Genomic DNA, 21,411 nt, shown 5'->3' on the forward strand with positions numbered 1-21,411 from the left:
CCAGCCATCATGAGGCCTCAAGACTCTGATGGATATTTCCTCTCCTGAGCTCATTCTGTCCCATTCATTCCTGCTGCAGCGACCACATTACACAATAGCATACTAAACATCTGCATCCCAGGCCTAGTTCTTCCGTGGCAGGGTGCTGAGAGAAGACACATTTAAGAAGAGGGTGCGTTTAAGAAGGTTCCCCAGCAGCATCCATGGTCACAAATCCATGGACAAGCTTACACAGATAACTGTACATGGGTACTGTGATAGGAACTAGGAAGCAGTAAAAATGGTCTTTGCCATCATTGCTAATTCCACCCTGGAACTGATTCTTCTGGAAACAGGAATTCTAGTACTGAAAGAAATGGGAAGGTGGGGTAGATCCTATGTGCCACTTGCTCCTTGAAGGTCATATCTCTGTCAGGATGGTATTCAATAAACATTTACTGAATGGATAACCATCATTCTGCTGATCTTTTTTTTTTTTCCTCTGCATTCTCAGAGACTATATGGATTTCCAGTCCTCATCCAGACTTCAGAATACCCTACTGAGGCACATCTTCCACAATCTCCTCATTCATCTCCACATACTAAGTAGCCTGACCTTACTCTTTCATGCCCATACATGTAGTTGCTGCTTTGGAAGTGACTCCCTGCTGCCTGACACTTGGGGATGCCCTTTATCTCTGTTCTTCCTAGCTGTGGAACCAATAAGAATAAATATTTGCATGGATGGGAGAGGTTCTCTTGGGCCATACTTGATCACCCGGAGCTTGTAACGAGAGGCTGATGACTGGGAAACCATCTGGTGGAGGGTGCTGAAGTCTCCTTTGGGGTCATCCATTCTCAAGGAGCCATCAGCTGTTCCAGGGAGCAGGGATGGGCTGAGAAGTCGCTCTTGGAGATCACATTTCAGGCACACTACAATAAAAACGGCATTGGGGGAGGAATTGTTTGTCACAAGTTACTTCAGGCTATACGATTAAGAGAGAACATCTGCCACCCAATTCCACCTCCACCCAGCAAGTAAGGGTTGGGAGGAGGCCAGGGAGTGGACAGAAGAAAGTACAGTTGGTTTGGGAAGGCAGAGCAAGTCTGGAACAGTATTGCTCTACACAACAGGTAACTTATTTTCTGGGTGTGGCATGATTTTTTTCTTTTACTTCTGGGCTGGCTGAACAGTTGCCTCGTAGTGAGAGATCTGGCTTGTGATCAAGTCTGAGAGGAACGCGTGTCCTCTGCGGAGGAGGCGGCTAACACTGAAATATGCAGGGCTTTTTGGCAATCACAGAAGGAAATTTTGCCCCTCCTGCTTCCCTGGGGCTAAGCTTTGGCAAGACTGCAGGTCAGATGAAGGAAGAACAGGAAAGCAGAAGCCAGACAGTCAGCTGACAGCTACTGCTTCTCTGTGAGCTCTTCTAGGGACATTCGAGGGAGGGAGAGGAATAAGTTCCTGAAATAGTTTATTTTTTAATTCCCCAAGTGAATAGAATCTTCTGGGCCTTGGAACATGATTGCGGCACCAAACAACAGTTCTGAGGGGGCTTCAACTAACTGTGTATGGGTTATTCATCTGCTTCTGTATTAAGATTTTGCTCCAGCGGGTACATTCACATGTCAAGAGTGTACAATGTTCTGTTGCACTAATTTGAATCCTTGATATTATGAAGGTTTTAAATAAAATGTATATCGGGTTTAAATACTGTTAACAAACTATGAATATATGAGTGCTGCGTACTTGTGAGAAGGCTAGTAGTTGATGTCAGTGATTTATGAAATGACTGTAGTAACTGCAACATGAGGTAAAAATGAAAGTAGAAATAATGTAGAAAAAATAGGATGCCATAATAGATGTCAGATCTAGCTGGCCCTTCTGGGCCTAGCAATCAGACCTAGACATCAGTTCTGGGTGAGACAGCTCTTGGCCAGGTGTGTCCTAGAGCCCAGAAGTGTGGGAGGGACTTTGCCTAGGACTCCAGCTTCCCCTCGTTTCCTCTGTGCCTGACTGCTCCATTGTTGGGTCCCTGGGCTTTAGGACTAGATGGCTGTGCTCATTTGGCTTAGGTTCTCAACTCTGGTTACAGTAAGAATCACCTAGTGAACCTGCAAATGCCACTGATGTCTGGCCCCTACCTCACACCAATGAAATTGGGATCTCTGGGGATGGAGCTGATATTGGTTATTTTAAAAATTTCCTCATGTGATTCTTACTGTAGCCAGGGATGAGAGCTACTGGAATTGTAGTCTCAGCAATGTTCCAAAGCTGGGAAAAATGTTTTACCAGGGCTAGAGTCTAGAACCAGGTATGCTTCTCACCACTCAGACTCAGGTGCAGAGGTGGCAGACCCCCAAACCCAAGATATGGGAAAAGACACTCAGCTGAGGTAGACTATGCACTGTGAGAAAGAGGGCTCTGAGGGAAGCACCTAGAGAGTGGGTGAAGGGCCCGAGGCAGCTATAGAAGCAGGTGGTGTTGGGTGGAGAACCTTGTAAGGAGGAGTCAAAGTGAACATCTGAGGAGCAGTCCTCAAAAGATTCTATAGTAGGAGAGCTCAGTGTTTTTGTTTTGTTTTATTTTTTTGTAGGGAACCACATTTCCAGAAATCTACATATGGGGCAAAGCATCAGTTTTGTAAACAATGGATAACTATGATATGGTCTTTATTGTGCTTGTTTAAACTCTCATGTGGGTCACACCCACCCCAGAGGAGGTCTACTTTCTCTGGACCTCATTCCAACTTATGCCTGAGCATCTGGATTCCAGTGAAGACCTCCTCAGCAGAAAAGTCTGGATCTAAGTTCTACCACCCATCCTGAAGACCTGTGGTTTCCAAAAAATAATTGCAGATGGAGATAAACATTCTGGCTCTGACCCTGGTGCTGAAAGCCATGGAACAAGGGAGGGCAAAGCAGAGAAATTCTCAACACTACCATGGGCAAATGCCATGCAACAGTAGAAGAAAGGCTGGTTGTAGGAGCTCCTGGCTTTGGATGGCCCCAGCCCTCCTAATGAGAGATGTGCCCAGCATGAGGCAGCCCCTTTGCTCAAAATTGCCCAGCATGAGGCAGGTTGCATAGTAGGTAAGGGCCCAGGCTCTGGAAGTGATAGACCTGAGTTTGATGAATGTCCTCTAGGCTGAGAGTAGTCAAATGTATAAAATATAGATTTCTAATCCTAAGGGTTAAGAATGGGATATGGAGTTGCCTGGCTTCAAATTCTGGCTTGACTATTAATTTTCTGTGCAGAAATGTTTAATTTCTCTTTCTCAGTTTTCTCATTTGTAAAACAGGGATAATATTATATTTATTCATTTTAAGACACATTTTTTTTCACTTACTAACAGCTCTATATATGTCTTGCAATCACCATCGACCAGACAGGCACTCTTAACCCTTACTTACTACTCTAATCTAAAAGAACTCTCTCAGTAAGAATAAAATAATATTTCTAAGTGATTAAAAAGCAATGTGTCACATTTAATTGGCACTGTTTTTCTTTCTCAGTGGTATATAAAATAATGGTGTATCTTATAATGGACAGCATCTTAGATTCAATGACATATGATAATAGTACCTGCACCATGTTGTTGTTATGAAGGTGAAAGGGGATGATGCAATGAAAGGAGTTAACATAGTGCTTGGGGAAAATAGATAAGAAGTGAGCAGTTGGTACTGTTAGTCTCGGACAAAGTGCGGAATGGAGGTCCTGGGAAGAAAATTTTAGCACACAAAAGAAAGAGTGAAAAAAAAAAAGAAAGAGTAAAATCAAGGTAAGTTGTTAAAGACATCCCAGGCCCTAGATTGGAATGTGGGGGAGGGGTGGGGAGATTAAGAACCCAGTGGCTATCCCCAGAAAGAAAGGACCAACGTGTGTCCTCCCCTTTGGGGATGGAAGTCTGTACCCATTTTTCTCATTGAGCTCCCACCCCTAAAGGGGAAGACAAAATTTATTCTGTTCCCTTTGGAGCTGTGGCTGACTATACTGATGGGCCCATTTGCAGGCCCTGCCACCCAGGTCCTAGGCCAAGTTTCAAAGGGGATGGAGACTAGAAATGGCTTTATCCCTACAATCTAGTGGGACCTGAATTAAGTAACACTGCCAGCCAGAACAATATCCAGGACCTTGCTGACATGCCTGGAACACTGGTTTGACCTCTTGGTTTCCACAATTGCCAGAACATACTTTGTGAACACGGTCTAGGGCCACTAGTTGTACTCCCTGGGGCTTGCCTCTGTAGTTGCTTTAGTTCCCCTCAGTTTGGTGTCTCCCTATTGAGAAGACCTCTATTTAATCATTTAATTTTGGTTCTTTTCCTCTGCTCACAGGCCCTATTGATACTGTCAAGGTACCAGCTTACCTGAAATTATAATGTCAATAATATCTGCTGCTTCAAAAATGAAAACTTGAGAAAACATATGATTCATTGTGCTCTTATGTAGTGTAGCTGATGCCCTGTTATTGAGGTGTTTAAGTCTTTACACTGAAACTAACTGGCCCTTGCTGTCTGGGCTTAATCAGGCTCAATTTTCTAACTGTGGTGGTTACTTTTTAGAAATTCTTTTCTTACTCCTCCTGCTTACGTGGAGAGCCTCATCCAATCCTCATCCAATCCCTAAACCTCAGCTGCTCTGTATTCTGATGACTTTCCAATCTAGAGTCCTAACCCTAGACTAGGATAATTATTATCTATATAATATGTCTTTTGGGGGGTGTGTACTTGGATTATCTCTGGCTCTGGAAATGTTGCTGAAACTCCGTGAAGGAAGAAGAAGGTGGACATGTTCTTGGTCTGTTCCACTGTTATGCAGCCAGGCTTTGAAGAAAATCTCCATGCTGACAATATCATTGTCTATAGTCTGAAGGTCAATATCAGTTCCCAGGATAGAACTCTCTGCAGAAGAAAGGGGAATAGTGGTTAAAGTGTTTAATTCTTTAATTACAAATTTTGAAAAATATAAAATATTAAATGCACCCATTTTTGGATCCATCAATTCCACCTCTAGATATCTAGCCTACAGACGTTCTTGGACAGTACACAAAGAAACATATGCAAAGATGTTCAGTACAGCACTGTTGCGATAACAAAATAATCAAAACCCCAAACAGGAAGCAATTCAAATGCCCATCAATAGGGGGATGTTTAAATAAATTATGGCACAGACTGTGGAGTATTATACAGCTGTTAACAAAGTAAAGCTAAATGTACTGACATGGAAAGCTAGGAGATAGTAAGTGAATAAAGAAAGTTCTAGAACAGATGTATGATATGGACCCATTTATATAAAAATAAAACTATTAGCTTAAGTGCATACATATGTATGGAAATGCCTCTTACAAAGCTCTGGAAGGCCATTATCAAACTGTTACTAGTGGACAGGAAATGGGGCAGAGTTCTGAGATACATTCACTTTTTATTATTCATACTTCTATACTGTTTGTATTTTATTGTATTCATGTATTTCTTGTATTGAATATTTTTAAAAAGTCTAGAATACAAGAACAGCCAAAAATAATAGAGCAATGCAAGTTAAATACTTAGTTAACAAGGGGGACTTCAGTTTTATGTTGTTGTTTCACAGTGAAAATGTATTCAGTTATTACCTCTGTTATAAAAAATTAAATTTAAAAAAGACTAAAAGAAAAAAAGATGAATTCCTGAGCTCCAACTTCTGACACAGATTATACAAGTTTTCCATTGACATACTATATCTCACAAGTGTGATTAGCAGCCAAGAAGACAGGGATGGTCTGGTGGAGTGTGATTTGACTCCAAATCTGAATGAATGAGACTAGGTAGGTGGGGTAATGAGGCTTTGATGGTCTACTTCCTTCTTTAGGCAACACTAGCTCAGGAATTGGGATCTAGATCTGGAGGTAAAGTTTGTCAGTAAAAGCCAAGTATAAGGTGATGGAGGAAGCACTGAGAGAGGAAATGAGACAAGAGCTGGAAAGAAACTGAAGAGGAACCTGACTTTTTTTTGCCTCACCATGAGGGACTCTCTGAAATACTTTTACAAAGGGCCTAAGAAAAGCCAGTTGCTTCAGTGAATTAACTTCTATGTATGACTCACGGACCCCCAAGGAGAAAGCTGGTTAATTTCTAGAACGACATTCCTGAGGACAAGTCTGCAGAGGTGGCAGACTCTCCACAGGAAACAAAGGGCTTCAGTCCAACATATTGGCACCCACGCAGGGAAAGTGTGGTGAGACTTAAGTGACTTCATGTTATATTTATCGACTTATTCTGTGGCTGAAAAGGGGCACCAAATGCATTTCTCTTTGACCAGTATAATTAAAACTGTACCATCGGCTGCTCTCGCCCTCTGTGACGGACCACATTCTGCCTATGGAACGTGTATCTCTCTAAATAAACTCGCTTTCACTTAAAAAAAAAATCTCTACCATCTTCTGTGGATAGTTATGAGGGTTCATTAGCTTACTAGCTATTTCATTCATTGCATCAAGCAATAATATTAATTATGTACTACATAGAAGATGAAATAATATACAAAGGTATATGATATTCTTTGCCTTAAGGAGTTTATAAAGCAACATTATTCTTGACCATTTCTCCTTAAAATCTCATCTGCTCTACTATGTTTTCAGGTACTACAGTGATAAATACGAAGTCATTGTCAAAGAAATGTTCCTCATGAGTGAAGAGAAACGTTCTTTTTAATAATGTGAAACTTATTGTGTCATAGTCAAAACAAGAAGTAATTTTTCTGAGCCTGGACTTCAACTTGAGTAAGAAGTACGGAAATGACTGAACAGCTTCTCTTCAGAGAGGCAAAATGGTTATTAAAGCATAAGGAGGCAGATATAGAACTAAATAAATGAAATTGAACAAAGGATCTCAAAAAGTAGAGAGGATAATATTGCTTCAAGTTCAAACAACAGAATTTTGGATAAGACAAATAAGTGTTTTTTTCTCCCCAGGGAAAGGGCTGAAGATTAGAAATTCCTACCATGGGCAGTACATGGGGACAATAGCAAAGTTGAGAATCTGGAAATAAGAACAATAGGCGTTTCCTCAAATAATTAAACAATAAAATCAATACAGAGTGATGAGGTCAATGAAAAACAGTCACCTTAAAAAGGAGAATGGGGATTTCCCTGGTGGCACAGTGGTTAAGAATCCGCCTGCCAATGCAGGGGACACGGGTTTGAGCCCTGGTCTGGGGAAGATCCCACATGCCGTGGAGCAACTAAGCCCGTGCGCCATAACTACTGAAGCCCGTGTGCAACTACTGAAGCCCACGTGCCTAAAGCCCACGTACTGCAAGGAGGAGTAGTCCCCGCTCACCACAACTGGAGAGAAAGCCCAAGCACAGCAACGAAGACCCAACGCAGCCAAAAATAAATTAAATAAATAAATAAAAACCATATAAAGAATAAATAAATTTAAAAAAAGGAGAATGGCTTACAGACCAGAGCAAGATTTGGCTAGAGCCTATGGATGGTACTGGCTTATCCAAAGAATGAATGTGTCCATTAGAAGGGGAGAGGGTTGGCCAGAAATGGAGCACAGAGGAAGGGAGCAACAGCGGCAGATGCTGGCAGCCATCGTCCAAGCGTGGCTCACAGGAGAGGGCGTGCTGGCTCAGTGAGGCATCCCGATGGCAGGATGTTTGTCAAGTTTCTGCTCTTCTTGGTGATCATAGTGGTTATGGTTCTTCCTCTAAAATATTCTGGCTAATACTTTAGTCTTGAGCTTGATAAGGGGACTCTATCTCTGAGAGGATGTTGATAAAATCAACTTTCTGATTCTGTAAGCTGAAGAACCAGGCCTGAAACATGTTGCCTCTGTGAAGGAAAATGCCAGTCTTCCCTGCAGACACTCCATCAATGTTGCTAAAGTTTGTTCCAACTTCTTTTTTCTCTTCCAGTTTTATTGAGATATAATCGACATATAGCACTGTGTAAGTTTAAGGTGTACAGTATAATGACTTGGCTTATGCACATCATGAAATGATTATCACAATAAGTTTAGTGAACATCTATCATCTCATAGATACAAAATTAAAGAAATACAAAAAAATTTTTCCTTGTAATGAGAACTCTTAGGATTTACTCTATAACAACTTCCATATATAATGTACAGCAGTGTTAATTATATTTATTATGTTGTACCTTACAACCCTACTACTTATTTATCTTATAATTGGAATTTTGTACCTTTTGACCACCTTAATTCAATTCACCCTCCCCCACCCCCTGCCTCTGGTAACCACAAATCTGATCTCTTTTTCTATGAGTTTGTTGGTTTTTTTGAAGTGTAATTGACTTACAACACTATGTTAGGTCCTGGTACACAACATAGTGATTTGATATTTCTATACATCCCCAAATGAACATCATGGTAAGTCTAGTTACCATCTGTCATCATACAAAGATATTACATAATTATTGACTATATTCCCCACACTACATTTCATACCTGTGACTCATTTATTTTGTAATTGAAAGTTTGTACCTCTTACCCTCCCTCAGCTATTTCTCTGCTCTCCCTACTCTCCTCCCCTCTAGCAACCACCTGTTTGTTCTCTATATCTATGACTCTGTTTCTGTTTAGTTATGTTTGTTCATTTGTTTTGTTTTTTAGATTCCACATATAAGTGAAATCTGACAGCATTTGTCTTTCTCTGTATGACTTATTTCACTTAGAATAATACCCTCTAGGTCCATCCATGTTGTTGCAAATGGCAAGATATCATTCTTTTTTTTTCTATGGCAATAATATACACAATATTCCATTGTGTATATATACCACATCTTCTTTATCCATTCATCTATTGATGGGCACTTAGGTTTCTTCCATATCTAGGCTACTGTAAATAGTGCTACAATGAACACAGGGGTGCATATATCTTTTCAAATTAGTGTTTTTTCTTTGAATAAGCACTCAGGAGTGGAACTGATGGATCATATGGTAGTATTTTTAACTTTTTGAGGAAACTCCATACGTTTTCCATAGTAGCTGCACCAATTTACATTCCCACTAACAGTGCATGAGGGTTCCCTTTTGCCACATCCTTGTCAACATTTATTTGCTGTCTTTTTGATAATAGCCATTCTGACAGGTGTGAAGTGATTGTGATGTTGATTTGCATTTCCCTGATGATTAGTGATGCTGAGTATCTTTTTTGACCTTCTGTACGTCTTCTTTGGAAAAATGTCTATCTAGGTCCCTTACCCATTTTTAAATTGGGTTGTTCATTTTTTTTGTTTTTTAAAAAAATTTATTTTACTTATTTATTTTTGGCTGTGTTGGGTCTTCATTGCTGTGCACGGGCTTTCTCTAGTTGTGGCGAGCGGGGGCTACTCTTCGTTGCGGTGCACGGGCTTCTCATCTAGGTGGTTTCTCTTGTTGCGGATTAGGGGTTCTAGGCGCGCGGGCTTCAGTAGTTGTGGCTCGCGGGCTCTGGCTCGCGGGCTCTAGAGTGCAGGCTCAGTTTTGGTGCACGTGGTTAGTTGCTCTATGGCATTTGGGATCTTCCCAGACCAGGGCTCGAGCCCGTGTCCCCTGCATTGGCAGACGGATTCTTAACCACTGCGCCACCAGGGAAGCCCCGGGTTGTTCGTTTTTTGATGTTGAGTTGTATAGGTTCATTGTACATTTTGGATATTAACCCTTTTTCAGATATATCGTTTGCAAATATCTTCTCCCATTCAGTGGGCTGGCTTTTCATTTTGTCGATAGTTCCCTTCACTGTGCAAAAGCTTTTCAGTTTGTCGTAGTCCTGTTTGTTTAGTTTTGCTTTGTTTCCCTTGCCTGAGGACACATATTCAAAAAAATATTGCTAAGATTGATGCCAAAGAGCTTACTGCCTATATTTTCTTCTGGAAGTTTTACGGTCTCAGGTCTTACATTTAAGCCTTTAATCCATTTTGATGTATATGGTATGAGAGTTCTTTCCAACTTCTTAACCTACAGGTTCTTGGAAGAGCCACAGAGCAGAGCTTCTTCCTTTGAAAAAGTTCTCAGGTAATCACCATAGAGGCGCTATGCTTCAGATTTGAGGGGGCCTTCTCAGAAAGTCACATTATCCAAGCTAAAGACTAATGTGTAAACCAGAACACTTTAGAGAGAGAACTTCTTTTCCGTATTCTCTGTCACTGGTCCAGGCAGTCATTTCCTTGTGCCTAGATTATGGCAGTAGCCTCTTAGCTGTCCCATCAAACTCCATTCTTTCACCTCTGGTACTTCTTACTACCAGTTAGTTTTTCTAAAACATAGTTTCATCAGATCCTTCCTTTCCTAAAGAGCACATACTGCCTTCCTTCTGTCATCTTTATTCCCTTCACTCATTCTGTACCACTTGTTACTACTCATTATTCCTCAAATACCCCCATTCTTCCCTTACTCTGTATGGCTCATATCAATACATTCCTCCTCTTCTCTACCTGTTGAGAACCTATCAACACCCCCACCCCTCCATCCCCCAGCTCAGCAGCTTGCAGAGAGTTGAAGATTAGCAAATGCCTGTTGAGTTAAACAATTGCTCCCTCCTCCTCAGCTCTCATTACTTTTTCCTGTAACTCTTCTGCTTCAACTGAGCTAGTCTCCCTGCCACGTGACTTCCTTCCTTAGTGCTTTTATTACTCTTGTCAATCCATGGCCTGCAGCTCCAGGTTCCAACTCAAAACTGACTTTGTCCAAGAAGTTATGCTTAATTATATCCTCCCTATTGGTTTTAATCAGTACCTCCTGGGTATCTGTGGACTCCATACGGGCAATACTAATTATACTTGTTACTTTGTTTCTCCTGAAGGGTTTTCTTAACTTTTTTTGAGTTTATGAAAGGTGGTGGAATGTAGTGGAAAGACCAGGGTTTGAACTGTGGCTTGAAAGTTGTTAGCTATGTGACCTTGGGCAAAGTGGGGATAGCACAACCTATTTCATAGTTATAGGAGGCATAAGAAGTGAGATGATTACCTGCATGAATGGCAGCAGTAGGTCTAACAAATGGCATTTTCTTCCTTTTCTCTCATCAACAAAATGATTTGCTCTTATAGGAAAAGAATGTGCTTTCCTTTTTTAAAATTCTTATGGGCTTCCCTGGTGGTGCAGTGGTTGCGCGTCCGCCTGCCGATGCAGGGGAACCGGGTTCATGCCCTGGTCTGGGAGGATCCCACATGCCGCGGAGCGGCTGGGCCCGTGAGCCATGGCCGCTGAGCCTGTGCGTCCGGAGCCTGTGCTCCGCAACGGGAGAGGCCACAACAGAGGGAGGCCCGCATACCACAAAAAAAAAAAAAAAAAAAAAAAAATTCTTTTTTTTCCAATCACTTATCTCGGTGACTTTCTCCCTGCCACCAACATACTTAAGAACATCAACACCTGGTCCTGTGTTCCTCACAAATGTAACTAAATGTACTAAACCTGGGGAATGGGAAGGAGACTTCTCAGACGTTGAAGAACAGCTTCCATATTGACTGGCTAGCAGGGACTGGTCACACTGTTATGAACTAGAAAGGTTACTGGAGTGAAGGTGGCGGCTCTGAGTATCTGGGTGTTCCTGACAAGAGAGGAAGGCCTAGTCTGTTGCAGTCTAGCTGCAGCCGGCATTCACATTCAGTTTTTGGACTTACCCTGCCTCCCTGTGGCCATAAGCAGTGACATCCTTCACTGAGCTAAACTTTTCTGGAAAAGACACAGTAATGGGAAAGACTAAGAAAGCCTAAAGGTAGTAAGGTAATGCCTAAAGCAATCCTTCTCAGAAGTCAACCCTAAAATAGTGTTACAAAATTGAAATGTGTTTAAAATGGGAGAATTTAACACTTTAACACATACTTACATATATAATGGCTATATTTCTCTCTTGACATAGAATGTCTAAAGTAGAAGCCCAGGAAAACGATGCTCCTGGCCAGTCCTGCACATCCTCCCCAGTCCCACAAAGGTCTTGACCTATAGGCCAAACCTATTTCTTTCTAAATGACCATCATGTCACCCATCCTTGGGTGTTATGGATGGGCTTCAGGGGTCTGGGAACCCCTGAAATTGTATACAATTTTTTCTATATGTGTATAGGTGTATTTTGGAGGGGTGGAGGAGGGGGATAGGACCTTACCTTTTATCAGATTCTCAGAAGAGCTCTGTGACCCCAAAAATGTCAAGAACCACTACAGAAACTATATAATCATGGTACATTAGCCTTCCTGGGTATACAGGAGTGGCTTCAGGATGTTAACAACTAGGATAAGTAATCAGAGCAGACAAAGTTTGCTCAGGAACAACTGTGCAGAGTCATTCAACCACTGTCTTAAAATCAGTAACTGCAAGGGGATAGTCTCTGACAGCTCAAAATGTTAGGGGCAGTCTAGCTTGTCTTTCTGAGCTCATATGCCTCATTTGTGGTGGTAATGATTGGACCCTGGGAAAAAGAAGAAGCCCCTTGAAAGGAGGTGGCAGGGGTAGTGGGGGTTAAGGCAGCGTGTCCTCTGCAGGGAAGTGAGCACAGGACTGACCACTTGGTGATCATCTTCCTAGGGCCCCAGCCTATAAGAGGGGTTAAAACATCAGTAGAAGTGTAATGAGATAGAGAAAATTTATTTCCCAGAACTATACCCTTCCAGGGAGAGTACTGTTGCCATTCATTCATTCATTCACGTATTCATTCATTTAATTTGTCATTCAAATAATTATTTACTTAGTGCCTTCTATGAGCTAGGCACTGCTTGGTGTCAACAAAGAAAAAGACAAATTCTCTGCTTTCATGGTTCACCATTCTAGTGGGAGAACAGAAAATAAACAAATAAAACAGAAAACAATTACAGATAATAATAGGTAACTATGAAGAAAAATAAATCAGGATAAGTGTGTGTGTGTGTGTGTGAACCTTTATCTTGGCTGGCCAGGGAAGAAGTATGCTCTAAGAAGGTAACAGTTGAGCAGAGACTTGAACCAAGTGAAGGACTGAATAATGAAATCATCTGTGGGAAGATTGTTCCTTATAAAGGAATCAGCAAGGTCAAAGGTCTTGAAGTGAGAATGAGCTTGGTATATTGGAGGAATAGCAAGAAGGCTAAAGCAGAAGGGAGGAAGTGAGGACTGGCACAAACTGCTGGGGTGAAGGATGAGACCCCCACAAAGGAACACACTCATGTAACAACAGGTAGTCACTACACCTATTTCTAAGAAGGGTGGGTTCCATTACTGCAAGGCTTTGGCTCTGCTTAGGGAAATGTGCAAGACTGGGTGGAACAGAACCAGTACTCCTTTCCTTTCTCTTCCTCTTTGTAGCCTTTGGCTCCTAAACAATTGTTGAATTAGTATTTTAAAAATATTTGTTTGAAGGTGTGCCAAACTATTAGCTTGTGTGGGATGCCCACGTCTCAGCCCAGGCCTCCCACTCATGCTTTCCTGTTCTGTGGTGGTAGTGGGCAGTCGTGGAAAGATGGGAGAGGAATCTGGGAGTCCCATGAGCAGAACACAAGCAGAGATCCCTCAGCTTGTAGTGGACATGCCTCTTTTCCAGCCCTAGTCAGCTACCCAGAGAGTTTTATGATGGAGGGTCAAGCTGGTGCAGCCTAAGGTGGGCTAAAAAAAAAAGGGCTTGACTGTTAACTAAAGAATGAAATACTAATGATTCACAATGGATGATTTACATTATTAGAGACAAAATAGGGACCTGTGGGCACCTCTAGCTCTGAGACATGTCCTAACCTAATTCCAAATATTTCAGCCCTTAGTAAGAAGATGAATTAGGAAAGAAAATGTTTCCAGAGCAATTACTTTGGCTGGGAAAGTAATCTCAGAATTGCTTTTTCTCAGGCCTGTGTGTTTCTAAGGGTGAAGAAGGCTGTGATTTGTGGTAGGGACTTCTCTAAGGGAGAAGCTGCACTGCATCCCCACACATCTGGAGCCGTGGGAGAAACACCCTGTGACAAGTTGACAATATTCCCTGCCATCCAATCTTGCTTTTTTTTTTTTTTTTTTTTTTTTTTTTTCGGTACGCGGGGCTCTCACTGCTGTGGCCTCTCCCGCTGCGGAGCACAGGCTCCGGACGCGCAGGCTCAGCGGTCATGGCTCACGGGCCCAGCCGCTCCGCGGCATGTGGGATCTTCCCGGACCGGGGCACGAACCCGTGTCCCCTGCATCGGCAGGCGGACTCTCAACCACTGCACCACCAGGGAAGCCCCCTTTTTTATTTTTTCAGTGATTCAACCCGGCCCCCTGCAGTGGAAGTGTAGAGTCCTAACCACTGGACCACCAGGGAATTCCCATCCAATCCTGCTTTGAGATGCCTGACTTGCCCTGCCCTGGGTAGCCCAGATAGAAAGGAGATCCTGCAGGTGCAGTAAAGAGGGTCCTGGTTATGGAAGGGTGTCTCTATGCCTGTGGATACCAGATGTAGCACCTTATCCACCTCTGCACCCTCAGCACTAGCACAGTGTCTGGAATACAACAGGAGCTCAGTAAATGCTGCACTGCACAGAATAAACTAATCTTAGCCATTCTGCTCCTAACTTGCTCTGTGACCTTAGACCAGTCAATTCATCTCTCTAAGCTCAATTTCTTCATCTGTAAGGTGGGAATGATAATAATACCTAGGCTTAGTGTTCATTTGAGTAGGAAATTATGACATCTGAAAGCACTGTGTAGACTTTAAAGCATCATGCAACTATAATGGATGAAAGATTAGAAAGCTGCCTCCCAGCTGTCTACACACGAACATTTTAGTTACTAAATGCCAGTGCCATTTCTTTCTTTCTTTTTTTGGTGACATTTTTCTTTTAAATAAAGTATATGATTCAAGGTGTAAGAAAAAATATTTGTCTATGGGTCTCAATTAGCTCTATTTTCATTTTACTGAGGAAAAAAATGCAACCCACCTGCAAAAGGGGTTGATCACTACTGATTGAGATTTACCAAAATCTAAAGCATAGTTTGACCTGGGAAATACTAGACATAGAAGGTATTTTAAAAGCCTTCTTTTCCTGCACAAACTAATTTACATATTCTGTAAACAAAAAGCATTTAATGTAAATCGCAATGCAAATTAGAAAAGTGGACTGGGAAGAAGTGTTTGTTTGTTTGTTTGTTTGTTTTTGGTACGCGGGCCTCTCACTGCTGTGGCCTCTCCTGTTGCGGAGCACAGGTTCCGGACGAGCAGACTCAGCGGCCATGGCTCACGGGCCAAGCTGCTCCGCTGCATGTGGGATCTTCCCAGACCAGGGCACGAACCCGTGTCCCCTGCATCGGCAGGCAGATTCTCAACCACTGCGCCACCAGGGAAGCCCCTTGGGAGAAGTGTTTTGATAGGCACTGAGGTGGGGAAAGAGAGTAGGGAGATAGTTATTTAGGAAAAGGAGGAAGTGGGGCTAGGAAGGCATTAAATCTGTTGGTGAGGCCCTGAGAACTAGACCAAGGAATTTTGCGTCTTTAATGCCCAAGCGAGCTGAGAGATCTACTCTGAGGTGAAAACAAAAGCAGGAGGAACCAAGGAAGAATATAAGACTTACTGGGGAGTTAGGTAGAGTAAGGAAATGTTAAAAAAAAAAAAAAAGGCACAGAAACTGAAGAAAGTCCTAAAACATATCCTAAACAACAAAAATAAAAATCTAGAAAGACTGTAGAAAAGCTCTGTAATCCTGTATATATCTATGCATTTTTATATTGTTAGAGGTATATCTTCAGGGTATTGGATTCTTAGAAGTGGGAATGGTGAATCAAAAGTAAATGCCTAAGTAGTTTTGATACTGCCAAATTCACCTCCAAATATGTTGTACCACTGTGCGTTCTACCGGCAATGAATGGAAATGTAGCCTCACCAACAGAATGTTGTCATACTTTTTAACTTTTGTTGATCTAAAGGTGGGAGATGGTATGTTGGTGTAGTCTTAGTTTTCATTTTTCTAATTATGAGTGAAGTTGAGCATATTTTTATATGTTTAAGGACCATTTAAAATATTTTTTGAATTATCTGTTTATGTCTTTTGTCCATTTTTCTATAGGGTTTTTGGTCTTTTTTTCCCCTTGATTTTTTTTTTAAAAAATAGATCTTTATTGGAGTGTAACTGCTTCAAAATACTGTGTTAGTATCTGTTGTACACCAAAGTGAATCAGCCATATGCATACATATGTCCCCATATCCCCTCCTTCTTGAGCCTCCCTCCCATCCTCCCTTATCCCACCCCTCTAGGTCATTGAAAAGCACGGAGCTGATCTCCCTGTTGCCTCCCACTAGTTAACTATTTTACATTCGGTAGTGTATATATGTCGATGCTACTCTCACTTCGCCCCAGCTTCCCCCTCCCACCCCGTGTCCTCAAGTCCATCCTCTATGCCTATGTCTTTATTCCTGCCCTGGAACTAGGTTCATCAGTACCATTTTTTTTTTTTTAAGATTCCATATATATGCGTTACCAGGAAGGTTCCCTTTTCACCACATCCTTTCCAGCACTTACTGTTTCTAGATTTTTTGAAAATGGCCATTCTGACCAGTGTGAGGTGATACCTCATTGTAGTTTTGATTTGCATTTCTCTAATAATTAGTAATGTTGAGCATATTTTCATGTGCCTATTGGCCATCTGTATGTCTTCCTTGGTGAAATGTCTATTTGGGTCTTCCACCCAATTTTTAATTAGATTGTTTGTTTTTTTGATATTGAGCTCTATGTGATGTTTGTATATTTTGGAGATTAATCCTTTGTTTGTTGTTTCATGTGCAAATATTTTCTCCCATTCTGAGGGCTGTCTTTTTGTATTGTTTATTGTTTCCTTTGCTGTGCAAAAGCTTTTAAGTTTAATTAAGTCCTATTTTGATTATTTTTCTTTTAATTTCCATTACTCTAGGAGGTGGGTGAAAAAAGATCTTGCTGTGGTTTATGTGAAAGAGTGTTTTTCCTATGTTTTCCTCTAAGAATTTTATAGTGTCTGGTCTTATATTTAGGACTTTAATCCATTTGGAGTTTATTTTTGTGGATGGTGTTACGTAGTGTTCTAATTTCATTCATTTACATGTAGCTGTCCAGTTTTCCCAGCACCACTTATTGAAGAGGCTGTCTTTTCTCCATTGTATGCTCTTGCCTCCTTTATTGTAAATTAGGTCATATGTGCATGGGTTTATCTCTGGGCATTCTATCCTGTACCATTGATCTGTATTTCTGTTTTTGTGCCAGTACCATACTGTCTTGATTACTGTAGCTTTGTGGTATAGTTTGAAGTTGGGAGCCTGATTCCTCCAGCTCTGTTTTTCTTTCTCAAGATTGTTTGGCTATTCGGGGTCTTTTGTGTTTCCATACGAATTGTAAAATTTTTTGTTCTAATTCTGCGAAGAATGCCATTGGTAGTTTGATAGGGATTGCATTGAATCGCCTCCTTAACTAGATTTATTCCTAGGTATTTTATTCTTTTAGTTGCAATGGTAAATGCGATTGTTTCCTTAATTTCTCTTTCTGATTTTTCATTGTTAGTGTATAGGAATGCAAGAGATTTCTGTGCATTAGTTTTGTATCCTGCAACTTTACCAAATTCATTGATTAGTTCTAGTAGTTTTCTGGTGGCACCTTTAGGATTTTCTATGTATAGTATCATGTCATTTGCAAACAGTGACAGTTTTACTTCTTCTTTCCCAATCTGTATTCCTTTTTCTTCTCTGATTGCCATGCTAGGACTTCCAAAACTATGTTGAATAAGAGTGGCGAGAGTGGACATCCTTGTCTTGTTCCTGACCTTAGTGGAAATGCTTTCAGTTTTTTACCATTGAGTATGATGTTTGCTGTGGGTTTGTCATATATGGCCTTTATTATGTTGAGGTAGGTTCCCTCTATGCCCATTTTCTGGAGAGTTTTTATCATAAATGGGTGTTGAATTTTGTCAAAAGTTTCTTCTATGTCTATTGAGATCATCATATGGTTTTTTTTTTTTTTTTTTTTTTTTTTTTTTTTTGCGGTACGCGGGCCTCTCACCGTCGCGGCCCCTCTCGTTGCGGGGCACAGGCCCCGGACGCGCAGGCCCAGAGGCCATGGCTCACGGGCCCAGCCGCTCCGTGGCACGCGGAATCCTCCCGGACTGGGGCACGAACCCGCGCCCCCCGCATTGGCAGGCGGACCCCCAACCACTGCGCCACCAGGGAAGCCCTGGTTTTTTTTTTTAACTGATAAAATTTTTTATTTCACTTTTGAGTTTTTATACTTTTCCTGATTATTCCATGTAAGGTGGAAACTAGAACTGTTTAAAAGACATATACAAATCGAGTACATCAATGACCGGGTTTTTTTCTTTTTTGCTATACTATTTTCACAACCACAGGTGTGCTTGCTAGGCAATATAACCATCACAGAAGCAAACGTGGGGCAGAATACTGGTGAGGAAAAACAAAGCAAGAGAGCTACCAGATATACAGACAGGCTCGTTCCACATTCACTACTGCGTTTTCAAGCGCCAAGTATTAACTGCACGTTTTTGTTCAGCTAGAAAGGAGAGGGATTTTTTTTTTCTTTTTTTTTTGGTTTGTTTGAAATCAGTGCATGAATGTTTCTCATTTCAGCAGATGGACAAACAGATGGACACTACGGCTATGGGGAATGTTCAGGGGAAGGGGGGGATACTGTGAGACTGGTAGGCCTGGCTATTCCCAACTCTCCCCATCGCAGTGTTCATGCAACTTCCCTGCATTACAGGGTCTTGCTGAAACGTGTCTGTGAACTTGACAGGATGGCTACACTTGGGAGAGCTGGTGACAGGTGCTAACAAGCATCATCAGGGCTGGCTGCAATATAAGGAGAAACCATGAATATTTAAAAATACTTTTTTTGAGTCAGATCTTGGTGTGACTGAAGAGCAACCACCGTTCTGAGAACTGGAAGAAGACAGAGCTGAGATGCGGGAAGCGCTTTTCAACTCTCTGAAGCAAGGCTGGCTCGATGAAGTGCTCATCAACATCCCTCACCCACTCCAGGTCCCCTGTCCCTGATCATCTAGTACTAAACCGTGAGCAAAAGGCAAAGAGAAAGAGAATGCACAAAGAAAACAATGTAAGGAAGCTGAAGGACAGAAATTGAGAGAGAGAAGAGAAAACCAAAGTCAATAGTCAAAAAGGACAGTGGGAAAGAATGGTTAGATTTCAAAATTTTAAAGCCCCGAGCTAGGAAGAACCCAAAGACTGAGTACTTACTCCTCAAGTGAAAGGCAATCTCTGCAGAACATTATTCTTAAAGATGTTACCCAGGAAACAGATAAGGCCATTCATAATATACATGGCTTTTTTTTTCCTTCTTGAGCTCGTGGTTACAGGGAAAACAGATTCCACTATGGAAGCACAAATTGCCAATCAGTAACATGCTGCTGTAGGAAAGGGGCTGGAATCACGTGTGGTCTGTGAGCACTGGACCTCTGCATGGTGTCATAAGCCAGTTATCTGCCACCAAGAATGTTAATTTCTGGCTTCGACTATCCTCAGAGGAAGACACTGTGGCCATCCGCAGTCATGAACCTTTGAGTGGCAACAGCCCCAACGGGTCAAGCGTCTACAAGCCCTGAACAGAACAGGCAGAATCACTGTGAATTACCATGAAACTCGAATGCCAAACTAGAGGTGTCTCACTCCAAGTCCCAGTGTCACAATATAATCTCTATAACTTTCTGTACAACTTTACAATGGAACTGTGTTTCAGTGACTGTTTTGAATTGAACTTTCCAAAAAGTTACACATAATTCAGGTCTATTTTGTTTTCTACCAGTAAGAGTTCTGCTAAATTACAAAACCCCATAATCACAGTGTTCAGTTTTTTAAAAAAAATTAAACACACAGTAATCCTGTCAATGTTCATCAAAATCAAAACTTCAGAATGCCGTGGCATTTATGTGACCAATCTGAGTTTTAGATACAAATAGCCAGCTGCTTATCCCATGGACCATTTTTGCTAGGCTGAGGCTGTGAAAAACTGAAAGTCGACGTACGATTCTTTTTTTTTTTTTTTTTTTTAATCGCACAAAGGGATATACGTGGAGCGTACAGAGTGACACTGAAGAGATCACGAAACACGACAGACATTAGTTCTCTCCCTCCCCAGCATCTCCTTCGTCTCCCTGGTTTTCTGACGTCCACAGAGTGAGATTGCCCCTAAGCAACTGCATGATCAGGGTGCTGTCTTTGTAAGACTCTTCTTTCAGTGTGTCCAATTCAGCAATCGCTTCATCAAATGCCGTTTTTGCCTGGCTGCAAGCCTTTTAAGGAGAGTTTAGAATCTCATAGTAAAAGACGGAGAAATTAAGTGCCAGGCCCAGTCGAATTGGGTGTGTAGGCTGCATTTCTTTCTTACTAATTTCAAATGCTTCCTGGTAAGCCTGCTGGGAGTTTGACACAGTGGTTTGTTTATTGTCTCCAGATGCCACCTCAGAAAGATATCTAAAATAATCCCCTTTCATTTTCAAGTAGAACACCTTACTTTCTGATTGTGTAGCATTGGGAATAAGGTATTTGTCCAACAGCTCCAGAACATCGTTGCAGATGTCCTGCAGCTCTGCCTCGATCTTCTCACGGTACTCTTTGCCCATCTGCTGCTTCTTCTCGTTCCTCTGTTTTCTGTTCGATGCTGGAGATGACACGCCAGGAAGAACGACGGGCACCGACCACATTCTTGTAGGCAACAGACAGCAGGTTTCTCTCCTCGTTGGAGAGCTCGTGCCCCTGCTCTGTGACTGCCTTCATGGCCGCAGCCACATCATCGTAGCGCTCCGCCTGCTCGGCGAGTACGGCTTTCTGTACCAGCTCACTTTTATCCACGGTCATTCCCGTGGGAGGACTGCAGGGGGGCAAAGACGCTTGCGAGCGGAGCGAAGGAGCGGTGACCGCTTCCTTCCCAAGCCCACTCCTCTGGCGGCGGCTGCAGCGGCAGCGGCGGCAGCAGCTACCCCGGCTTCGGAATCGGCAGCGGCGGCTCCACTCGATCATATGGTTTTTATTCCTTAATTTGTTAATGTGGTGTATCACATTGATTGATTTGCGTATACTGAAGAATCCTTACATCCCGGGGATAAATCCCACTTGATCATGGTGAGAATTCCTGCATCCCTGGGATAAATCCCACTTGATCATGGTGTATGATCCTTTTAATGTGTTGTTGGATTCTGTCTGCTAGTATTTTGTTCAGGATTTTTGCATCTATGTTCATCAGTGATATTGGTGTATAATTTTCTTTTTTTGTGATGTCTTTTTCTGGTTTTGGTATCAGGGTAATGGTGCCTTTGTAGAGTAAATTTCGGAGTGTTTCTCCCTCTGCAATTTTTTGGAAGAGTTTGAGAAGGATCGGTGTTAGCTCTTCTCCAAATGTTTGATAGAATTCACCTGTGAAGCCATCTGGTCCTGGACTTTTGTTTGTTGGAAGATTTTTAATTATAGTTTCAATTTCATTACTTGTGATAGGTCTGTTTATATTTTCTAATTCTTCCTGGTTCAGTCTTGGAAAAT

General features: G+C 41.9%; 2 protein-coding genes across 2 annotated transcripts in view; both read right to left on the reverse strand.

Moving 5' to 3' along the window:
- The window catches only part of M1AP (meiosis 1 associated protein), a 90,638-nt gene that overhangs the window by 19,415 nt on the left and 49,812 nt on the right, over window positions 1-21,411 (reverse strand). Inside the window, exons 5-6 of the mRNA XM_024133580.3 lie at window positions 4,710-4,883; window positions 750-912 (exon numbers count right to left, since the gene is read on the reverse strand). Coding sequence (XP_023989348.1) covers window positions 750-912; window positions 4,710-4,883 — 337 coding nt within the window. The remainder of the gene's footprint in view (window positions 1-749; window positions 913-4,709; window positions 4,884-21,411) is intronic.
- On the reverse strand, window positions 19,930-20,888 carry LOC112067524 (14-3-3 protein beta/alpha-like). Its single transcript, XM_055089289.1, is given in 2 exon segments — window positions 19,930-20,517; window positions 20,519-20,888. Coding segments are annotated over 2 exon segments (738 nt in total). The 5' UTR covers window positions 20,734-20,888; the 3' UTR covers window positions 19,930-19,994.

The sequence above is a fragment of the Physeter macrocephalus genome, chromosome 12, assembly GCF_002837175.3.
Source record: "Physeter macrocephalus isolate SW-GA chromosome 12, ASM283717v5, whole genome shotgun sequence".
NCBI lineage: Eukaryota > Metazoa > Chordata > Mammalia > Artiodactyla > Physeteridae > Physeter > Physeter macrocephalus.